At 41.7% G+C, this 20,771-nt stretch overlaps 1 protein-coding gene across 1 annotated transcript in view; it reads left to right on the top strand.

The window, feature by feature from the left end:
• The window catches only part of PROX1 (prospero homeobox 1), a 100,554-nt gene that overhangs the window by 48,805 nt on the left and 30,978 nt on the right, over nucleotides 1-20,771 (top strand). Inside the window, exon 4 of the mRNA XM_077282283.1 lies at nucleotides 10,330-10,524. Coding sequence (XP_077138398.1) covers nucleotides 10,330-10,524 — 195 coding nt within the window. The remainder of the gene's footprint in view (nucleotides 1-10,329; nucleotides 10,525-20,771) is intronic.

Raw genomic sequence — 20,771 nt, 5'->3', positions numbered from 1 at the left:
ATTTATTAATGAAAATATATAAAAAAAACCAATGTTCTGTCCGTAGTACCCAGTAGTGTGAAGATTGACTGGTAGCAAAGTATGTATAAAATACGTAGAGAGGCTGTGACTAGCGTCCACAAACATTGATTATAAAGTAATCGTCATTTTAATTTTTTTTTCCATAAATCAATAGTACAGGTTAAAAACAACTTTGTAACATGTCTTATTAGAGAAATCGGCTTCTTTCTCCTCCTGGGCTGATGATCAGTCATTGTCAAAATTCTCAATTCACAGGTGAAATCTGTTGATTTTCCATTGCTGAGATCAGAGGTGACAGTTACTGCTCACAAATTTTTATGGAGAACTTTCGGCAGAATGTCTATTTCTGCCTTTAGCTCCCTTCACCATTGAATTTTAAAAGCACCAATTGTCATCTGCTATTCCTTTAATGGGTAAATCTTCCTTTACTGAATGCAGATTTTATCCAAGAATTGAAAATGGAAGATCAGTCCCGGAGGGCAAAGAAGCGGATTTCTCTGATAAGATATATTGCAAAATGTCTTATTTTAATGTGAACTATTAATTTATGAAATAAAAATTAAAATAAAAGTTATCCTTTGAGATTATTTATAGTGTTAGTGTATTTTTTTTCAACACTGACCCGTCATACACTTTCTTTACATTCATGAACTGTTCTACAAAACCAGATCAGGTGCGTCTATCTGTAGCAGGATGGTCCTTTTTTTATTAATAACCTTAGAGGAAGCCATAACTAAGGAACCTCTATGCTGATTATGCTGCTGATAGACCCATCTGCCTTAGAAACGTCGACTATGGGTATTGTATTGATCCACCTTGGTCATAATGGTCTATACCAGAGGCCTCCAACCTTTTTCAATTTAGGAGTCCCTTTCAAATGCAAAAGACGATGTTGAGACCATGATCCCAGGGAGTACAGGGCTTTGCCGTGATATTAGCTGACTGTGATATGGTTTTGACTTTGTTTCCAAGTTTTAGTAATACCATAAGCTCAGAAAAGTATATGGTCCACCATGGAATAAAAATAACATTGTCACATTATTATTATTATTATTATTATTGCGCCATTTCTTCCATGGCACGTTACATGTGAAAAAGGGGCATACATAGACAAGTACAGAGGAAGAGAGGACCCTGCCCACGAGAGCTCACAGTCTACAGGGGATGGGTTTGGATACACTAGGAGAGGGTAGAGCTGGTCATGCGGTGGTTCAGTAGACTGAGGATCACTGAAGGTTGTAGGCTTGTCGGAAGAGGTGAGTCTTCAGGTTCCTTTTGAAGGTTTCGATGGTAGGTGAAAGTCTGATGTGTTGGGGTAGAGAGTTCCAGAGTATGGGGGAAGCACGGGAGAAGTCTTGTATGCAGTTGTGGGAAGAAGAGATAAGAGGAGAGTAGAGAAGGAGATCTTGAGAGGATCGAAAGTTGCGTGTAGGTAAGTACTGGGAGACCATGTCACTGGTGTATGGAGGTTCTGCATAATTAGGTAAAACTAATGTTGACATCATTGCCACAATCCCCCAGACATCAGTGGTAAAAAGTTTAATAAATGGGCAAACAAAAGTGGTTGGTATGGCTAGTGCTGTCCATGGGAAAGGTTGGGACATCCAGGCGGTGTGAAGGTTCAAGCTTAGATCTTCATGCGGAATATGTTAGCGCTATATAAAAAAAAAGATTAGGTCACGTATGAGACCATCCCTATTTTATGTTCCGTACTAAGCGCGAAGCATCACCACGCCTGGATGTCCTATCTTTTCACACGGGCAGCACATGCCGTATCAAACTGTGGGTCGAGAACCCCAAAAGCATTAGTTGGGGAAACATTCGTTTATCCAGTTAATTTGCTTTACAGGGAATAAAGGACCTTAACCATTAATAGATTGGGGTATTAAATTGGAGTAAGGTCACTTTTTAGGTGTATCGAGAGTCCTGTGCCTAATGATGATCCCAATGATTATGACAGTGAGCCCAAAAAGTATTAAGAAATCTTGAAAAAAAACTGTATTACTCTCAGTGCTCAGACATAAGAGGGTAGGAAAATGGCCCAGAATTGAGGGTTTGGGCCAATATTCATTCGCTCTACTTCACTGTGCAGAACCCAAATTCCCAGCCAGACCCCTTTGCCCCTAAGATGCTTGCTCATTTACACATTCTTGTTTCCACCTGTCGGATAAATCCCCCATGCCCTGGACCTTATGACTGTATCAGGGGGCTTTTCAGGTCATCACAGTCCTAAACCTGCTTTCTGACTATATGTATAAAGAAAAAATGTACCCTCACCCAGAAGGCTAGCCTTCTTCTCTCGGCTGTTCTCTTTTTTGCTCTTGTCTCTATGTTTTTTTTTATTTTCTTCTGTTGTTTTTGTTCATTCTTTATCCTGGCACACCACAAAAAAAAAAACCTCTAAATCTCCCCACATGCCCCATTGCTTAAACGATGGCGTGCGTGCTCACTTTTTCTCGCCCTCATTAGGTCATTCATGGCCATTCTAAAAAGGAAAAAAAAAACTTTTTCTTTTTTCTTCCCCCTACAGTTCTCCAGTCCATGTGAAACAATGTCTTATAACAACACCGGCGCCTAATCTCCATGTCAAAGCAATTTTCATTCCCCGGTGCATGGACCGCTATCATTTTGTAATGTTTTGTTTCTTTTTGAAAAAAAAAAAAGAATTAGAAAAAAAAGAGCAGTAAGCCGTCACGGGGGCCTGTCGTCCTTATCTCAATGTCTGGAAACTTGGACGGCGCATTTTACTGCGCAGATAAAATGGAAAGAACTCCAAGTTCAGCGAATCGTAATGGGTTTAAGTTGTAGTGAGATCGGCCACCAGAAGATCAGATAACCGGGGTCCTTCAGTTGTCTTTTTAATCAGGTTCCCCGCAAGGCTGAATGGAGACAGAACAGACACACACAGCGAAAATATAATTCTTGGATAGGTTAAGTACATGTTTGAACTCTCGCAAGCAGAAGCGATTTGATGATGACTTAATCATTTTCTGGTCAATTATCTGTAAGGACCCTTGCAACTGCACGGCAATTATGATGCAAGATGGCCTTTTGGGACAAACACCAGTCTCCCTGCTTCTGTTTCCTCAGATTCCCTGCCACGAATTTTCATTCACTTCATTATCTCTGTTAACATAGAAACAACTTTCTGTGCAGTAATTACAGCCCCAATGCACACTTTAGCTGTCATCTTGATGGAGGCCTGGATGTCCTCATGGCGGTGTCGGATAAGTGTTCTTTGTTGATTTTTGATTAATGTACACGTCTTCCTGGAGCTTAAGGGGGGAGAGTGAATGCTTGCGATGACAAAAGGCAGGGGGGTTACATATCAGCTTGCATGATTTAAAGCTATGGGTTTATTGGCTTTGGCTTGGCAAGCGAGGGTCTCATCTGTTGTTTAAAGGGAAATTTAAGCTAAACTTCGAGTCACCCTGCTCCTAAAGAATATCTGTGACATGAGTATAAATGCGTCCCCTATTATAACGTCAACCGCTTAGAAAAAGTTTGGAAATTTCCATAGCGCGGTGCCGGTGTGAAACTTTAATCTGTGGGCCCTCACAAATAATTTCCTTCTCCCCGTTTTGGCCACATTCGCTGTAACAAGCCTATAAAAAGAAAAGCTATATTTTTTTTTTATTTTTAAGTACGGTATCACCATTTTTCTCATTAAAAGGAATCTGACAGCAGATTTTTTGCTGTTTAATCTGATGTGTCACTTACTAGGCTGTATTTTGCTGTTTCAGTAAAATCAGTGGTTTATCAGCAGGAGATTATCACTGCAGGATTAGGTGTTTCCTGTTTCCTGGTCCAAACCCACTCCCAACACTGCTGCTTTCTGTCACTATACAGTGTACACAAAAAGCTGCCAATCAGTGGTGTGGGCGGGGTTATATAGGGCTCAACATTCTGAGCACTGCTAGATATGCAGCAGTGATTCTCCCACAACTGCTGCAGAATGCAGAAAACTAAGTGATATATTGCTAGAATCGGGTTCTCTGCCTTTACATCATGCTGCTGTCAGATTACATAGCAAAAACCTGCTCACAGATTCCCTTTAACTTTTAGAAATTAATTTGGGATTTGGAAATGTGAAAAAATGTATCCAAAATCAATTTACATTGTAACAAGAAGCCTTAAATTAGTTATCCTAAACTTTTTTTTTACAATGTGCCTAAAAACTAGACCAGTAGTTGTGCCCGATGCCAATCTTTGCTGTTGCAGTGATCACAGACTGCTCCTGCAAGAGATTCTGCAGCTTCCTTTGATGTCACATCGACAGAGCTGCTGCTTCTCTCTTGCTCTGCTCTGTTGGTGTAATGGCTGCTGATGTTGTGCGGATTGATAGCTGACTCCCGGTTGGCTGTCAATCAGCATGACATCGGTAGTCCCACCCCCTCAACAGAACAGCCTGGAAGAGGAAGAGCTGCTCTGTTGACGTGGAACAGCTGAATCGTCTGCAGGAGCTGATACCAGGTACAGCAGAAAGGTAGTTAGGCCCACAGTTAAAATAAAATGTCCTGGACAACCCCTGTACTATAATCTTAAATGACTTTCCACTTAAAGGTGTTGTTCACCTTTGGATATATTTATTTTACTTAAATGCACATATTTGGAGCTGAAAATCTTTTTTGCAGTTGGGTTCAAAATTTAAGTTAAAAATGTTGCAACTTTTGCTTTTTTACAGTCTCTTTTTTTCCCTCCACATCACCTTTGATGTGGTCTATGGTAATAACTCAGCTGAGAGGAGCTCAGAAAAACACAGATAAAAGAGTTACAAACTTCCCTGTCAGACCAACATAGTGGGATCACTGATGGGTTCTCAGATAACTTATTCTGCAGCCAGCAATACAGTGGAACGCAGAGAGGCTATTGAAGGCAAACAGTGCAGCATTTTTATTGAAAGCAATTGCTATTTTTTTTTCTATTTAATGCACATAAGTAAAAATAAAAATTGCCCCCAAATATGGAAAACCCATTTGATCTAAAACTTATTTGATTGTAGAAACTGGAAACCCTGCCTTATTATTCCCATCTTTTTGGGAATGATGTTTAATTAAGACATTGTTGGAGGTGTATTGCCATAACAGGGAGTCTGTGTGTTTCTAGGACCATCTGTATTTAAGGTGGAAATAAAGATATAAAGGCATCTGCTCCTAAGTTATAGGAGGTAAATAGGAGAAGTAGAAATATATATACAGTGGCATATAAATGTTTGTACACCCCTGGTCAAAATTACTGTTCTTGTGAATAGTTAAGCAAGTTGAAGATGAAATGATCTCTAAAACACTTAAAGTTAAAGATGACACATTTCCTTTGCATTTTAGGCAAAAATATTGTCATTTTAAAAATTGCAAAAAAAGGAAATGGGCCAATGCAAAAGTTTGTGCACCCTTGGACATTTGTGTGCTCAGATAACTTTGACCAAGGTTTCAGACCTTAGTTATCCTGTTAGGGTTATGGCTTGTTCACTATCATCGTTAGGAAGGGTCACGTAAAGCAAATTTCCCAGCTTTATAAAAACCTAGCCTCCTAGGTTTTGTTGTGCCAAAAATAGCTGCCATAGGTTCCTCTAAGCAACTGTCTAGCACTCTGAAAATGAAAATGGTGGAGACCACAAAGCAGGAGAAGGCTGTAAGAAGATAGCAAAGCGTTTTCACCTTGCCCTTTTCCTAGGTCAAAATGTACAGTAATTAAGAAATGGTAGTTAATAGGAACAGGGGAGATCAAGATAAGGTCTGGAAGACCAAGCAAAATTTCAGTGAGAGATGCCTCTAAAGCATTGCTACAGAGGCAAATCAGAACCCCCGTTTGACTACAAAAGACCTTCAGAAAGATATAGCAGACTCTGGAGTTGTACATCGTTCTACTGGTCAGAGATTCCTGCACAAATATGGCCTTCATGGAAGATTTATCAGAAGAAAACTTCTCCTGCATCCTCACCATAAAATTCAGTGTCAGAAGTATGCAAAAGAACATCTAAACAAGCCTGATGCATTTTAGAAGCAAGTCTTGTGGACCGATGAGGTTAAAATAGAACTCTGTGGCCACAATGATCAAAGGTATGTGAGGAGAAAAAAGGGCAGAGAATTTCTGGAAAAGAACATCTCACCAACCATTAAGCCTGGAGGTGGATCAATCATGCTTTGGGGTTGTGTTGCACCAATGGCACGGGGAACATTTCACGGGTAGAGGGAAGAACAGTTTCAATTAAATTTCAACTAATTCTTGATGTAAACATAACACCATCTGTAAAAAAGCTGAAGTGGAAAAAAAGATGGCTTATACGAATGGATAATGATCCTAAACACACATCAAAATTCACACTGGACTACCTCAAAAAGCGCAAACTAAAGGTTTTATAATGGCCCTCACAGTCCCCTGATCTGAACATCATTGAAAATCTGTGGGTAGACCTCAAAATAGCAGAGGATGCAAGACGACCCAGGAATCTCACAGAACTGAAAGAAATTTCCATAGAAGAATGGATGAAAATCCCTCAAACACGAATTGAAAGACTCTTGGCTGTCTACAAAAAGCATTTATAAGCTGTAATACTTGAAAAATGAGGTGCTACTAGGCACTAACCATGCGGGATGCCCAAACTTTTGCATCGACCCATTTAGCTTTTTGTAATTTTTAAAATGTAAAAGATGATTTTTTTTTTTGCCTAATTTTAACTTCAGGCCTTTTGCAGATGATTTCATCTTCAACTTGCTTAACTATTCACAATAACAGTAATTTTGACCAGGGGTGCCCAAAACTTAGCATGCCACTGTACCTAAGTATTGCAACACTTTCTGATCGGTGTGGACCAACCTCTGGAACCTTCACTGATCCTGAGGCACGGCACTTATTTATCTCTGTGCCCCTTTCTAAGTTTTCCTATTTTGTTTTATTCCCGGCCATCTAGTTTTACAGAGATCTTCAAACTAGGCTCAGTTTTAAAGTGGGTCTTATCCCAGCGACATGTCATGGTCATTTCATTTAACAATAAGGAAGAAAAATACATTTTACGAAAATGATGTTGAAACAATTAAGCTCCAGATTAGACTAATGCTTGTCGAATGCGCTAATATTAGCGGTCTCCACTAACAGTCTAATATATGTGGAGGTCTCCCAGTTCTCCCCGACAGATGATGTTGGAAGGAGGAAAGTCAGTCGATCCTTTTGTAATATGTGAGATAAGATGCTCTCTCGTAGAGAACACAGGAGCGACTGTTCCTGTTCATGGAAGAGTCGGGACTGATACCCGGCAGCCGAAAGATCGCCGAACCCTTAGGCAACAGCTATTAAATGTGCATGGAGCCCCTTAGTCACACTCTCCAGCAAGTTATCCACCCATGAGATTACATTTAGGAGAATGACGAGGTATATGTTGTGATTGTGGTCTTGTTGAGCATAACAAAATATTTTTTTTATTATGCTCTATTTATAATTATTATCTATAATCATTTGCCTTAGATTGGTCACCTCTACTGTAGCCGTTCTTGCTGTCATTGACCAGGGTGCGGCCATGTGTATTGGCAAAAGTTTTCGAAGAAAAAAAAAAAGTCAGATTTATGAAATAATAAAGTTTGTATGCGCACTTGATTGGGGGTTGCATTATCACAGATGCCCCTTGAGCAAACAGCAGTTGGTTATGAATTTATTCAGGGGATGAAAAATGAAGTATATCTCATATTCTGGGTTAATAAATACATGAATGGACCAGTTCCGTAAGACCCGAGAGGGCACATGATGGTCAAAAAGAGGCAGCCCATTTAAGGCTGTATTGATGTGGGTACATTCAGTCTTCAATTTTGTACTTTCGTTCTACCTCTTTATTTTTGGAGGGTATTGTCTGGGGTCAAAATGTATTTTTAAAAGGACTTTCACTGGTACTGTATGGAAAAAGTGCTTACACTGACTCCCACAACTCCCATTCCCGAACATACCCAGGCCCAATTACCAAAATGACGGGAAATGCCCGTTCAGACAGTGACTGACAGCAGTGGTGACCTACCTCAAACAGTGATTGGGTAAACGTTGGACCAGAAAGAGAACAAAGACGATTGCGTAAGCTGCAAAGGATTGTTATTTTTTATTTTACACCAGTCTTAGCCCTTTTCAAAAAATAATTTTCATCCTCCATGGAAAACCCATTACCTAAGTGAAGTTTTGCTGTACGGATAGGCTTTGAAAATGACCTGTCATTCTTGATGTAATAAAAGCAAATAACTTAGCGAAGTTTATGGGAATAGCATAATGAGAAAACAGGGCAGCAAACGACATCTTCGCGCAGATTCCACTAAAGTTCAATTGAGATTATTATCTGTGCCAGCAGTGCCATCCCAACACACAGATGTAACAGAGGCTCTTGTTACCAAATGTTTTCATTGTGCATTGGAGATTACCTTCTATATAAAGTGTATCTCGAGAGACCCTAGGAGGATAAACATGACTGCCTTTTTAGAGCAGAAGACTGAGCAGCCAACCTTGCTTCTCCTTCGACGCTCTCCAAAGCCTCAGCTGTACCTTTGTATTATCTCCAGTAACAGAAGGGGGCTTCATGACACTCTTATTATAGTTTACTTGACTTCAGAGGGATCTAAGCTATATTAATAGCCCGAACAATGCCACATGTGCCTGCCTTTGTCACGGATACCCACGTATAAATGTTGTAGTAGAGCATTGTTTTCCATTAAGCCCAAGCTGTCTGAAGCCAGGAGTCTTACTGACTTTAGCCTCTGCTGTCCGTTCACCAAGCTACTTCTCATTTCTTTCTTATACAAAATAAGTCAAGGTCGAGTTTCCCGTTGGATGATCTTGTATAGTATGCAACTTCGTTATAGGAAATGTCTACCCTTGTGAAGAACAGATATCCGATCGTATAGATGGGGAGCAGCTGCAACCCATCCTCGGGGGTCCGTCAGAATATGTCTCCAAAACATATTCCATAGCACTGTGCAAAAATTGTCATCAATCGTTGAGGCTCACAACCTAAATTCCAAATTTAACTATCAGTTCATTCTTGATGAAAACCAGAGAACATGGGGAGAACATAAACTTCCTACTGATGTACCCTAGATTGGATTTAAATCCAGAGACGGATCCTAGGTTGGATTCGGATACAGAGATGCAAAAAGCCTGTGCTAACTATGAGGCCACCATGTCTTGACTTGCATAGACTTTAGTTTCCCTGAAGCTTTTCTGCTTGGTTATTGAATCACCCAGCCCATGAATTTTTATATAAGTAAGCCTCTGTTCACACTTGAACTTTTTCCTGCAAGTTTTCTTGTCTGGCCACTGGACCAGACCCCTGGGATCTTCCTGCCACCTGCAGCATCCCCAGCGCCTCTACTGATCTGTAGGCCAAGGATGACACACACATGACATCAAAGGGATCTACTGATCAGTAGAAGACCTGGGGATTTCAGTTGCCAGAGAGGTTTTCATTTCTCTGGTTCAGTGACCATGGACTACCAATGTGGCCGCTGGACCAAAGTCCTGAAAATCTTTCGGCTCTATTGTTAAAAAATCTATACTTTTTTTTACCAGTTAACTCAATATTGTAATAAATTGGTATCATATAGAAATGAGTGAATCGATTTGATGCAAATCGAATTTGTGTTTAATTTTGTAGGAATTTGCAGATTTGAACAATTTTGTGTTTCAACTAAAGTAAAGTGGCTAATAGAAGAATATTGCGTTAGCTGGAGAACACTCAAATGACCTCAGGCACAGCCGGGTGGGCTTCCGTATATTACCTTGGTGCTAGTACATCACTTGGCATAGCACAGCCGCTCAGAATGCACTATCACAGCCTGTTTACATCAGGAGCATGAGATGTAGCACCCATTTTGTGGTGAATCTGGATAGTGAGAGGATGTCACAGCTAGCCATAAGAGATATGGAGAGAAAGTGATAAAGCACTGGAAAAACTGTACAGATAGTGCTTGATAGCACAGTAGTGAAGAACGGTTTACCACAGGCATATAGGGTGAGGTTATTTCGATATTACCAAGGCTGTTTTTGCGTTAAAGAGCTTGAAAGGGGTTGGATACAGTCCTCGGAGACCTCAGAGTGTTACATCTTTTCAGGGCAATTGGAGGTTTTGCAGTACTTGGTATTTACACATAAATCGATTCACTGGGAATCAATTTTTGGGGAAAATTCTACAAAGCTGGTGAATTCAAATTTCCAAAGATTCGCTCATGTCTAGTATCATAACATATCACACCTGTACGCGGCAACTCACATGTGTTATATGGACATGCGGTTTTACAGTAGTTTTTTTTATGTCTCATCCTTTTCTCACCTGTCTTTCAGTTTAACAGATGCATTACCTCTCAACTCATCAAGTGGTTCAGCAACTTCCGGGAGTTCTACTACATCCAAATGGAGAAGTACGCGAGGCAAGCCATTAATGATGGTGTAACCAGCACAGAAGAGCTGTCCATCACCCGGGACTGTGAGCTATACCGGGCCCTAAACATGCACTACAACAAAGCCAATGACTTTGAGGTACGAATATCACTCTTGTTTTAACAGTCTACTAGAAGTACTCTTCTGGATGGAGGGGAATCTGTAGTTGTAGTCCCTCCAGATTACTGCTTGGGCACCAAACTGCAATCTCTTATGATCCTTATGCAAATGAGCTCTCATACAGAATGAAAGAAACTATCTCACAAGTACCACTCAGGAGAGGTACCTCCCCTAAAAAAAATCAAAGAGTATTGCAACATGACCAGGGATAAATGCCAAATCAGGAACTCATCTACGGATAGCTGTTTCTGGATCTTTGCCCCTCATCAGTGTAGAGCAGAGTCTGGCTGGCTGAGTGTGATACCTTTGAGGCTACAAGGTTTCCCAAAAAGTACTGGTTTTCCATAAAGAGCCCGACTGAGAATGGAGCATTACGGGCAGTGCTCCTTGGGAGTAAAGTATGAAAACAAGCTCTCTACTTGGATGTACCACCTAGGAAAGTTAGCTTCTGGGTGGTACTCATAAAATGTACTCAGGAAAAAAAAACCTAGTCACCTGTGCCTGTGGTTCCTTACAATTGCTACTGCTTCATAAATAGCCAATATATAAAGGAGAAAAATACTATTAGAATAGTTATAAAATTATATTTATAAAAAATTAAAAAAAAAAATTAGTTTAACTGTTTTTTGGGGGGCCAACTTAATCTCAATTTTAGATGTCATGGATGTCATGGCATTGCTTGATTGCATCGAACATTTGCTAATGTAGTTCTACAGCACCTCATTAAGGATGTCCTAAATTATACACTTTGTTCGATATGAAAGTGGTGTTATTGTTGCATAGGTGCTCTTCTCCCCCTAAAAATTCTACTTTATTTTTAGATATGTGATGATGTGCCAGTCACGGGAGACATCTAGTGTAGAACCCATATGAAAATCAGGCTGGAAGTGCACTGAGGGCGTGTCGGTGCACGTTGTCTGCCTCTTTCCAATGAACTGACACTCCCCCGTGCACTTCCGGGCTGATTTGCAAATAGGTTTCCACTGGATTTATCATGATTGACAAATCAGATCTCTGCAAAAAAGGTATCATTTCAATAAGCGCCTACACAGCCATACACTAAATCCATCTATAAGAATGAGAGACTTGTTTCTTTTAAAAGCTATTCACATGGTGTACCCCGAACCTGATTTCATATGTCGCTGGGTGTCAACTGTGTTAACTAGAGATGAGTGGATCACTTCCCACATCAACGGTCCAGGTCAGTGCTCTCTGGCTGTAGACAGGAGCTGCACGAATTTCTTGAGCTCCCAGGTTCCCCGATGCGGAATTTTATTCATCATGAATGCGGTTCACAGGTGACGTCTCACCAGCCCAGCTATTCATAAGCCAAACCTGGGATCCTGGAGGGTAAGGAAATTCATGCAGCTCATACCCACGGCAGGAGGCCACTGACCTGGACCATGGACAGGGGTTGCGTTAAGCTATCGGTTCATCTCTGGTGTTAACCATTTGCACTACAGCCGATGTAGTCTTGCTGAATGTGACATTAACCTTCCTCTTTCCTTCTGCTGGAAGGAACAAAATGTGATGACATTGGATACAGCAGGTTTTTTTTAGCAAACCGAGCATTTGCCATATTTAGCCTCGTCCGCTCCTTCCAGACACATTTTGCTGATCCTTGGCTGTGATTAAACCTCTGATACGAGGCTGTTTCCTCTGAAATCACCAGCGTGCCCCTTATACGGCTCTCGTACCCCAGCGTGCTTTTCAAATCTACTTGACTTTCACTTACACTTGTGATATAGGTTAAGTACCAGCCATGATTAAGCAGTGAACTTGTCCCATCATAAACTGTGCCGCTGACTTGCCATTCCCTGTAGTTTGCCCTGCGTCAGGCACTTAAAAGCAAAGTCACATTAGATGCAGGAGAAGATTCTGGCCTTGTCATTTTTAGCTGTAGCCTTATGGCCAATGCCCAGAGGTGCTTACAGCACAAGAATACAATGCCTCGCATTATTCTCTGTCGATGACCAATATTTCAAATGACTCGCACTTTGCTCACATTCACATTTTGACACCAGCGGAAGGAAATGCAAAATTCACTTGGGAAACAATTAAGATTCAATGTACGTGCGTGTTTCATATAAAATGTTAAGCGTGTGGTGATAAGAAACAGCAAATGACATTTGGGTTGGAATAAGTAGATGTAGCTTGCTTATATATTTACCAAAGAATTATTCTGGAGGACAAATATTAAATTAAAAAAAAAAAAATTGGTAAATCAGACTGGTCAAATAGGTCACATTGGAATGGGTCCAGGAACTGAGCCTCCGAATAATGTCCAACATGAAAGATCACAAAAATGTGTGGCTGGTTAGTTTTTTTAGAAATACACAAGGGTGGTTTTACTAAAACTAAATTAGTATCAGTTCAGTATCTATCAATATTCGAAAATAATAGCATGCATTTATTTTTTACTTTTTCTAAAAAAAATAATGTATCATAAATAGTGATGAGCGAATATGTCGTTACTCGAGATTTCTCGAGCACGCTCGGGGGTCCTCCGAGTATTTTTTAGTGCTCGAAGAATTAGTTTTTCTTGCCGCAGCTGGATGATTTACATCTGTTAGCCAGCATAAGTACATGTGGGGGTTGCCTGGTTGCTAGGGAATCCCCACATGTACTTATGTTCTCTAACAGATGTAAATCATTCAGCTGCGGCAAGAAAAACTAAATCTCCGAGCACTAAAAAATACTCAGAGGACCCCCGAGCATGCTCGAGAAATCTCGAGTAACCAGTATATTTGCTGATCACTAATCATAAATTGTGATTCTCCAGAATTTTAATCTTTATTTTTTTATCTTAATGGCTGAGGATATTACTTCTCCACTCTCTGTCCCTGTCCAGCCACCTTAAAATATCTAATATAATGGCTTCTTCAACATGCTCACAACTGATTGGTCCTTTATTTGCACTGTTTAGCCACATTAAATGTGATTGGTCAAGGCTTCTTGTAATTAACCTGCAAGCTCCACCCCATTGGACAATGTCAGGGATAGAGACATCCTTTAGACCAGTGTTCCCCAAGTCCGGTCCTCAAGAGCCACCAACAGGTCATGTTTTCAGGATTTCCTTAGTATTGCACAGGTGATAATTGCATCACCTGTACAGGCAAGCATTCAATTACCTGTGCAATACTAAGGAAATCCTGAAAACATGACCTGTTGGTGGCTCTTGAGGACCGGAGTTGGGGAACACTGCTTTAGACTCATTAACAGGCAATTAAAATTTCATGTCATAATGTAATCGGTCAGAAAATGATACAGAAATTTAAATTAAATTCCCGGAACTTAGATAATAATGGCCTGGTGTTAGGTTGGACCATCAAAAATAGATGTGTGGGGGTCCGACTCCCAACTTCCTCTCCAATCAGTTAATTGAAAGGGTTATGTTGCCCCTATTGTTTGCCAGGCACAGCTTCTTACTGTTAGCAATGGATGTGCCTGGTACCACAGCTTTCTTCAGCTCAGTGTCTTTCGTGTGAGTGGAACTGAGCAGGAAAACCACATCCACTACTAAATGTACGGAGCTATGCCGAAAAGAAGAATGTGGCTCCTGGTGCACCCCTTTAATCAAATGATCGGCTTGGGTGTTGGGAGTTGGATCCTCACAGGTATGCTATGATCTAGACTAGAAATCTCAAACCTGAGATTTTCCAGTTGCTGACAAACTACCATTTCAATTGTGCCTTGTAAGGACATGCTTAGAGCTAAACCTCCATAAACTTTAGATAGCTGTGAGCTGAACCATAATGGCACGACCATTGTTCTGCCATCAGGTGTCTTGCTCCATTTACTCACACATAGGAGTGCTTACTCTGTTTAGCGCTCTTGTGTCCTCTATGAGAAAACCCATTGATATCAGGAGGTTCGGCCAACAGAAGTCTATGGCCGGAGTCACACTTGCGTGTGCAATGCGAGAAACTCGCGCAAGTCTATCGCATCAATACCCGGCACTGCCGCCGGCACTCAGGACCGGAGCAGTTAGCTGCATGTATTTCAGCGGCAGTGCCGGGACTTTATTAGAGAGACTCGCGCGAGTTTCTCACATTGCACACCCAAGTCTGACCCGGGCCTAACCTGTATAGTGGCCTCTAGGCTGTTTTCACAGACCCATGAAACATGGACAGTACTCGGATTGCAATACTCATATCCGGGAATAGGCCATGTTTCATGTCTGAATAAATCCGGCCTCCTAGCTTCTCTACAGTAGTGGAGTTTTCTCTTCGACATCCTACAGGTCATTATACACGTTAGGTTTCTTTCACACTTCAGTTGTTTGGCATCAGTCTGCTCCGACATAGTAACGGATCGACGGATCCGTCACAATTGTTGAGAAAACGGTTCTAACGGACCCGTTTTTTTAACGGATCAGTTACTTGGGGGTTGTCTGGGAAAAGTATCTACTTTTTGGAGCATGCGCAATTGAAAAAGTGGATTGGGGCGACGGATCCGCCGAAATGACGGTCGCGACGGATCCGTCGCCCATAGGCGGCCATTCTATGGAATGGCGGATGTGACGGATCCATCGCGAACCGCCATTTCAGCGGATGGAACGGACGACCATCTGCCACAATCCGTCGCTAATGCATGTCTATGGGAAAATAGCGGATCCGCCCAAAAAAATGGCGGATCCGCTATTTGAGGAAAATGGCGGTTTTAGACTGACGCCAAAAGACTGAAGTGTGAAAGAGGCCTTAGATGAAAGTCGGCCAAACACACCTATTTCAGTGGGACTAGCTAACTATCTTATGTGTGTGGGAACTTCCTGACTGTCTCTGACAGACGATGTCACGGGAAAGAAGTAATATAAATGGCTGAGATAATCTGCTGCCTATAGGCAACTTTTTCATGTCTCATCATAGTAAAAAACACTTGAACGTGAGCATTTGGGAAAGTAGGGAGAAATAATTGTCTGTTAGGCCGGGATCACACTTGTGAGAAACTCGCACAAGTCTCACATCTCAACTGGAACTTGGACCGTAGTGCTCAGCTGCATAGAAATACATGCAGCCGCACACTCTGATCCCAAGTGATGGCGGAAGTGCCGCGTTTTGAGATGCGAGACTCGTGCGAGTTTCACGCAAGTGTGATCCCGGCCTTAAGCGAACATTTGACCGGCGGCTATCTACTGGCCAACTTAAAAGCAATGCAAAGCGAGCGGCAGTATTATAGTCTGGGAGGAAAACATCAGACGGTTACAAATTCCCACGAATTTATTATCGGGCATCTTACACAGGTAAAAGTATCAGTGCCGATTATAGCATTATCAGGGCAGTTGAAGTTGGCCGCTTAGGTTTTAGTTAGTATATAGTCCTCACCGGTATCCAAAGTCTGATAACATATCCTCATCAAACTCAAATTACTTCTTTGTAATATCACCTGTAGCGCTCTCTAGGCAGACAAAGAGGCCGCATCCGAGTCACCACTTTGTCGGTGAGATTGCTTTTCTGTCGGATAATTGCATTTCTTTATGCCACTTCCTGATTGTTCAGTAGATGTTGGCCGATCACTGTAAATGAAGTGGGCAGAGTGGTCCGTAGTCTTTTGTTTCAACGTCACTCATTACCCCTGTGTCTCCTTCTTGTCTTTTTTTTTTTTGTCTGTGTGTCATTGGCTCCAATTCGAAACCCCATGTGAGATCCACTTTATACCTCCTTACTCAACGTCTCTATTAGTTCTACCGTATCGTGACCCTTTTTTTTCGACATCCTTAAAGAAAAAGATACAGTGTAATGTTGCTTTACTTTTCTTATTGTTCTTTGTTGAGATGAACAAAGCATTTTCTACAGTGGCTATAGCACATAATTATACAGCTTTCAATAGCAGTGTCTTGGCACATATCAAAGTTCAGAAGAGGCTTTAGAAAAAAAAGATGTTTTGTGGCAGCCTAGGGAGGGTCTCATCTTTCCTTCAGAAAATAGTTCAAGGCTCTTCTGTCAAGCTTCCCTACTTAGAGCTTTCTCTCCTCCTGCTTCATAAAGTTTAAAGGGGATTCAGTGGAGCTCTGTGATCTCTTTCCTTTGAAAGATTGTGCACAGAGCAGTCCTTTGACTTCAAGAGTTCACAGATTCATGTCTTTAGGTATCATATGTCTGACCTTATCAGTTACTCTATTTAATGTAGGAGAAAAAGTCTAAACGCTTTGTGTTGGTCTGTTTTGCATCTGTGAAATGATTTGGTGAAAAGACCATCCTTTTTAATATGCCACAGAGAAGCCATTTCTGGCTGTAACCTACCCTGTGGATCTTTTGGAAAGACAGAGAAGGGGTAAAAAGAGGGGGGAAAAAAAAGCTCCGGCCTTGTGTCTTGTACACGGATGATTTCACATTTACAATACAATTATGCAATAACAGTCCCGTACAAAACGAACCTTTTGCTTTCTGCTTTCCGCCTTCCCACCTCTATCTGATGCGTCGGTGCTTCCCTTCTAACCAACAAGCACAAACATTTAATACATTGTGATTTCTGGCCGCCTAAGCTTGGACGGCCCTAGCATTTCCCTTGCTGTGACCTACCCTTAAGGCCCTTATAATTAATTGTCCTTTAGAGATGAGGAAAGTTCAAAGACAGTGTGCGCCAGCGATGTCTATTGTCTGACATTCACGTCTCCTTCATTACACAAAAAAGGTTATCAATAGGCCTGGTACAGACTCATTTCTAACAGCTGCTGGTGATTTATTTGGCGTCCAGCTTAGAAATCAATCGGTTTCTCCGTTTATAGAAGAGGACGAAAAGGAGATATTTCTTGGTGTTGGGTATTTATTTGCTCATTTTAGCTAAGAGGTTGTCTGGGATTAATTTGGATTTTAAGAAAGTCTGCTCTCTATGAAATGAGTCAGGGGGTTTTAGGGGCAACGCAGTTATGTCAAGGAGGCCTAGCTGCAAAGCTGATCTCTCAGGGAGGACTAGCTGCAAAGCTGATCTCTCAGGGAGGACTAGCTGCAAAGCTGAACTCTCAGGGAGGCCTAGCTGCAAAGCTGAACTCTCAGGGAGGCCTAGCTGCAAAGCTGATCTCTCAAGGATGCCTAGCTGCAAAGCTGAACTCTCAGGGAGGACTAGCTGCAAAGCTGAACTCTCAGGAAGGACTAGCTGCAAAGCTGAACTCTCAGGGAGGACTAGCTGCAAAGCTGAACTCTCAGGGAGGACTAGCTGCAAAGCTGGTCTCTCAGGGAGGACTAGCTGCAAAGCTGATCTCTCAAGGATGCCTAGCTGCAAAGCTGAACTCTCAGGGAGGACTAGCTGCAAAGCTGAACTCTCAGGGAGGACTAGCTGCAAAGCTGATCTCTCAGGGAGGACTAGCTGCAAAGCTGAACTCTCAGGGAGGCCTAGCTGCAAAGCTGAACTCTCAGGGAGGACTAGCTGCAAAGCTGAACTCTCAGGAAGGACTAGCTGCAAAGCTGAACTCTCAGGGAGGACTAGCTGCAAAGCTGAACTCTCAGGGAGGACTAGCTGCAAAGCTGATCTCTCAGGGAGGATTAGCTGCAAAGCTGAACTCTTAGGGAGGCCTAGCTGCAAATCTGATCTCTCAGGGAGGATTAGCTGCAAAGCTGAACTCTCAGGGAGGCCTAGCTGCAAAGCTGAACTCTTAGGGAAGACTAGCTGCAAAGCTACTGTCAGGGAGGACTAGATGCAAAGCTGAACTTTCAGGGAGGAATAGCTGCAAAGCTGAACTCTCAGGGAGGATTAGATGCAAGGCTGTACTCTCAGGGAAGACTAGCTGCAAAGCTACTATCAGGGAGGACTAGATGCACGGCTGTACTATGAAGGAGGACTAGATGCAAGGCTGTACTATCAGGGAGGATTAGATGCAAGGCTGTACTATCAGGGAGGACTAGATGCAAAGCTGTACTTTCAGGGAAGACTAGCTGCAAAGCTGTACTATCAGGGAGGACTAGATGCAATGCTGTACTATCAGGGAGGACTAGATGCAGGCTGTACTATCAGGGAGGATTAGATGCAAGGCTGTACTATCAGGGAGGACTAGATGCAGGCTGTACTATCAGGGAGGATTAGATGCAAGGCTGTACTATCAGGTAGGACTAGATGCAAGGCTGTACTATCAGGGAGGACTAGATGCAAGGCTGTACTATCAGGGAGGACTAGCTGCAAAGCTGTACTATCAGGGAGGATTAGATGCAAGGCTGTACTATCAGGGAGGATTAGATGCAAGGCTGTACTATCAGGGAGGACTAGATGCAAGGCTGTACTATCAGGGAGGACTAGCTGCAAAGCTGTACTATCAGGGAGGACTAGATGCAAGGCTGTACTATCAGTGTACTATCAGTGAAGACTAGGTGCAAGGCTGTACTATAAGGGAGGATTAGATGCAAGGCTGTACTATCAGGGAGGACTAGATGCAAGGCTGTACTCTCAGGGAGGACTAGATGCAAGGCTGTACTATCAGGGAGGATTAGATGCAAGGCTGTACTATCAGGGAGGACTAGATGCAAAGCTGTACTTTCAGGGAAGACTAGCTGCAAAGCTGTACTATCAGGGAGGACTAGATGCAATGCTGTACTATCAGGGAGGACTAGATGCAGGCTGTACTATCAGGGAGGATTAGATGCAAGGCTGTACTATCAGGGAGGACTAGATGCAGGCTGTACTATCAGGGAGGATTAGATGCAAGGCTGTACTATCAGGTAGGACTAGATGCAAGGCTGTACTATCAGGGAGGACTAGATGCAAGGCTGTACTATCAGGGAGGACTAGCTGCAAAGCTGTACTATCAGGGAGGATTAGATGCAAGGCTGTACTATCAGGGAGGATTAGATGCAAGGCTGTACTATCAGGGAGGACTAGATGCAAGGCTGTACTATCAGGGAGGACTAGCTGCAAAGCTGTACTATCAGGGAGGACTAGATGCAAGGCTGTACTCTCAGGGAGGACTAGATGCAAAGCTGTACTATCAGGGAGGACTAGATGCAAGGCTGTACTATCAGGGAGGACTAGATGCAAGGCTGTACTATCAGTGTACTATCAGTGAAGACTAGGTGCAAGGCTGTACTATAAGGGAGGATTAGACGCAAGGTTGTACTATCAGGGAGGACTAGATGCAAGACTGTACTATCTGTAAAATTATTTTATCTGATCTGAGCCCTAGTTCTAATTCTGGCACATTTAAGTCACTTGACGCCTTCTTTATTGTGCCGGTGTATGGGTATATGATTATTCTAAAATGAAGAACAACACTACTTTATGACTTTTTCTCACAGTTTTTTTAGTTGTATGTTATTGTTTATTTTGACATTTTTAAAAGGTGAAAAATAAGCCTATAGGAAAAAAAACTTTCTAAAAAAAAAAGAGAAAAAACCCAAAATGAATTGTATGTAGTGTATTTTATATTTTTCCTATGGGCTTTAACCCCTATCTCTAATCGCTGCTGTTAACCATTTAGATGTTGCTGTCAACCACCGACAATCATAAGGAGCTGATTGGTTTCAAAGACAGCTGGGGACCTGCTGGAAGCCCCCGTAACTGCTATCTTAGCCCTGGCCTGAACTTCATAGGAGAACCACAATTACATTATGTACAGCGGTATTGCTGTATATATGTAAGTGATCACATAGCCACAAGTGCAAGGCCACTCTGTGGACTAAAATAAGACAATAAACTAATTTCTTTTTTTTTTTTTTTAAATCCCCATTCAAAATAAAGAACTTAAAAAATGAACAGAAAATCATATTTAGTGTAATTGAGTTTGTAAAAGTCTGATCTATCAAAATATGATATTTTATAAACTGCACATTAATTGCTGATAAAAAAATGTCAGAATTTCCGGTTTTCGGTCCCTACACTTACCTGAAAAATACAATACAAAATGATCAAAATGTTATATGTGCCTTAAAATGGTATATAGAAAAAGTACAGCGCAGCACTTAAAAAACAAGTCCTCAACCAGCTCTGAGGACAGACAAATAATAAAATAACGGGGCTCAGAAAATAGCATAAAAAAACTTTTTTGCATGGGTCTTAATTTTTTTTGTAGCCACTAAAATATATAGAAAAAACAAAACTTTTAAGTTGGGTATCACCGTAATGATACTGTCCTGGAGAATCATGGTACCAGGTCATGTTTTACCATGCAATGAATGACTTAAAACGAAAAAAGAATGTCGGAATTGTTTTTTTTTTTACCATTTCACCTCATTTGGACTTTTTTCCCGTTTTTCAGTACATTACAGGGTAAGATAAATGGTGTCATTCAAAACTACAACTCA

The sequence above is a fragment of the Ranitomeya variabilis genome, chromosome 2 (genome assembly GCF_051348905.1).
Source record: "Ranitomeya variabilis isolate aRanVar5 chromosome 2, aRanVar5.hap1, whole genome shotgun sequence".
NCBI classification, from domain to species: Eukaryota; Metazoa; Chordata; class Amphibia; order Anura; family Dendrobatidae; genus Ranitomeya; species Ranitomeya variabilis.
Note: the sequence above shows the minus strand (reverse complement) of the source record. Positions and strands in the feature narration are given on the sequence as shown.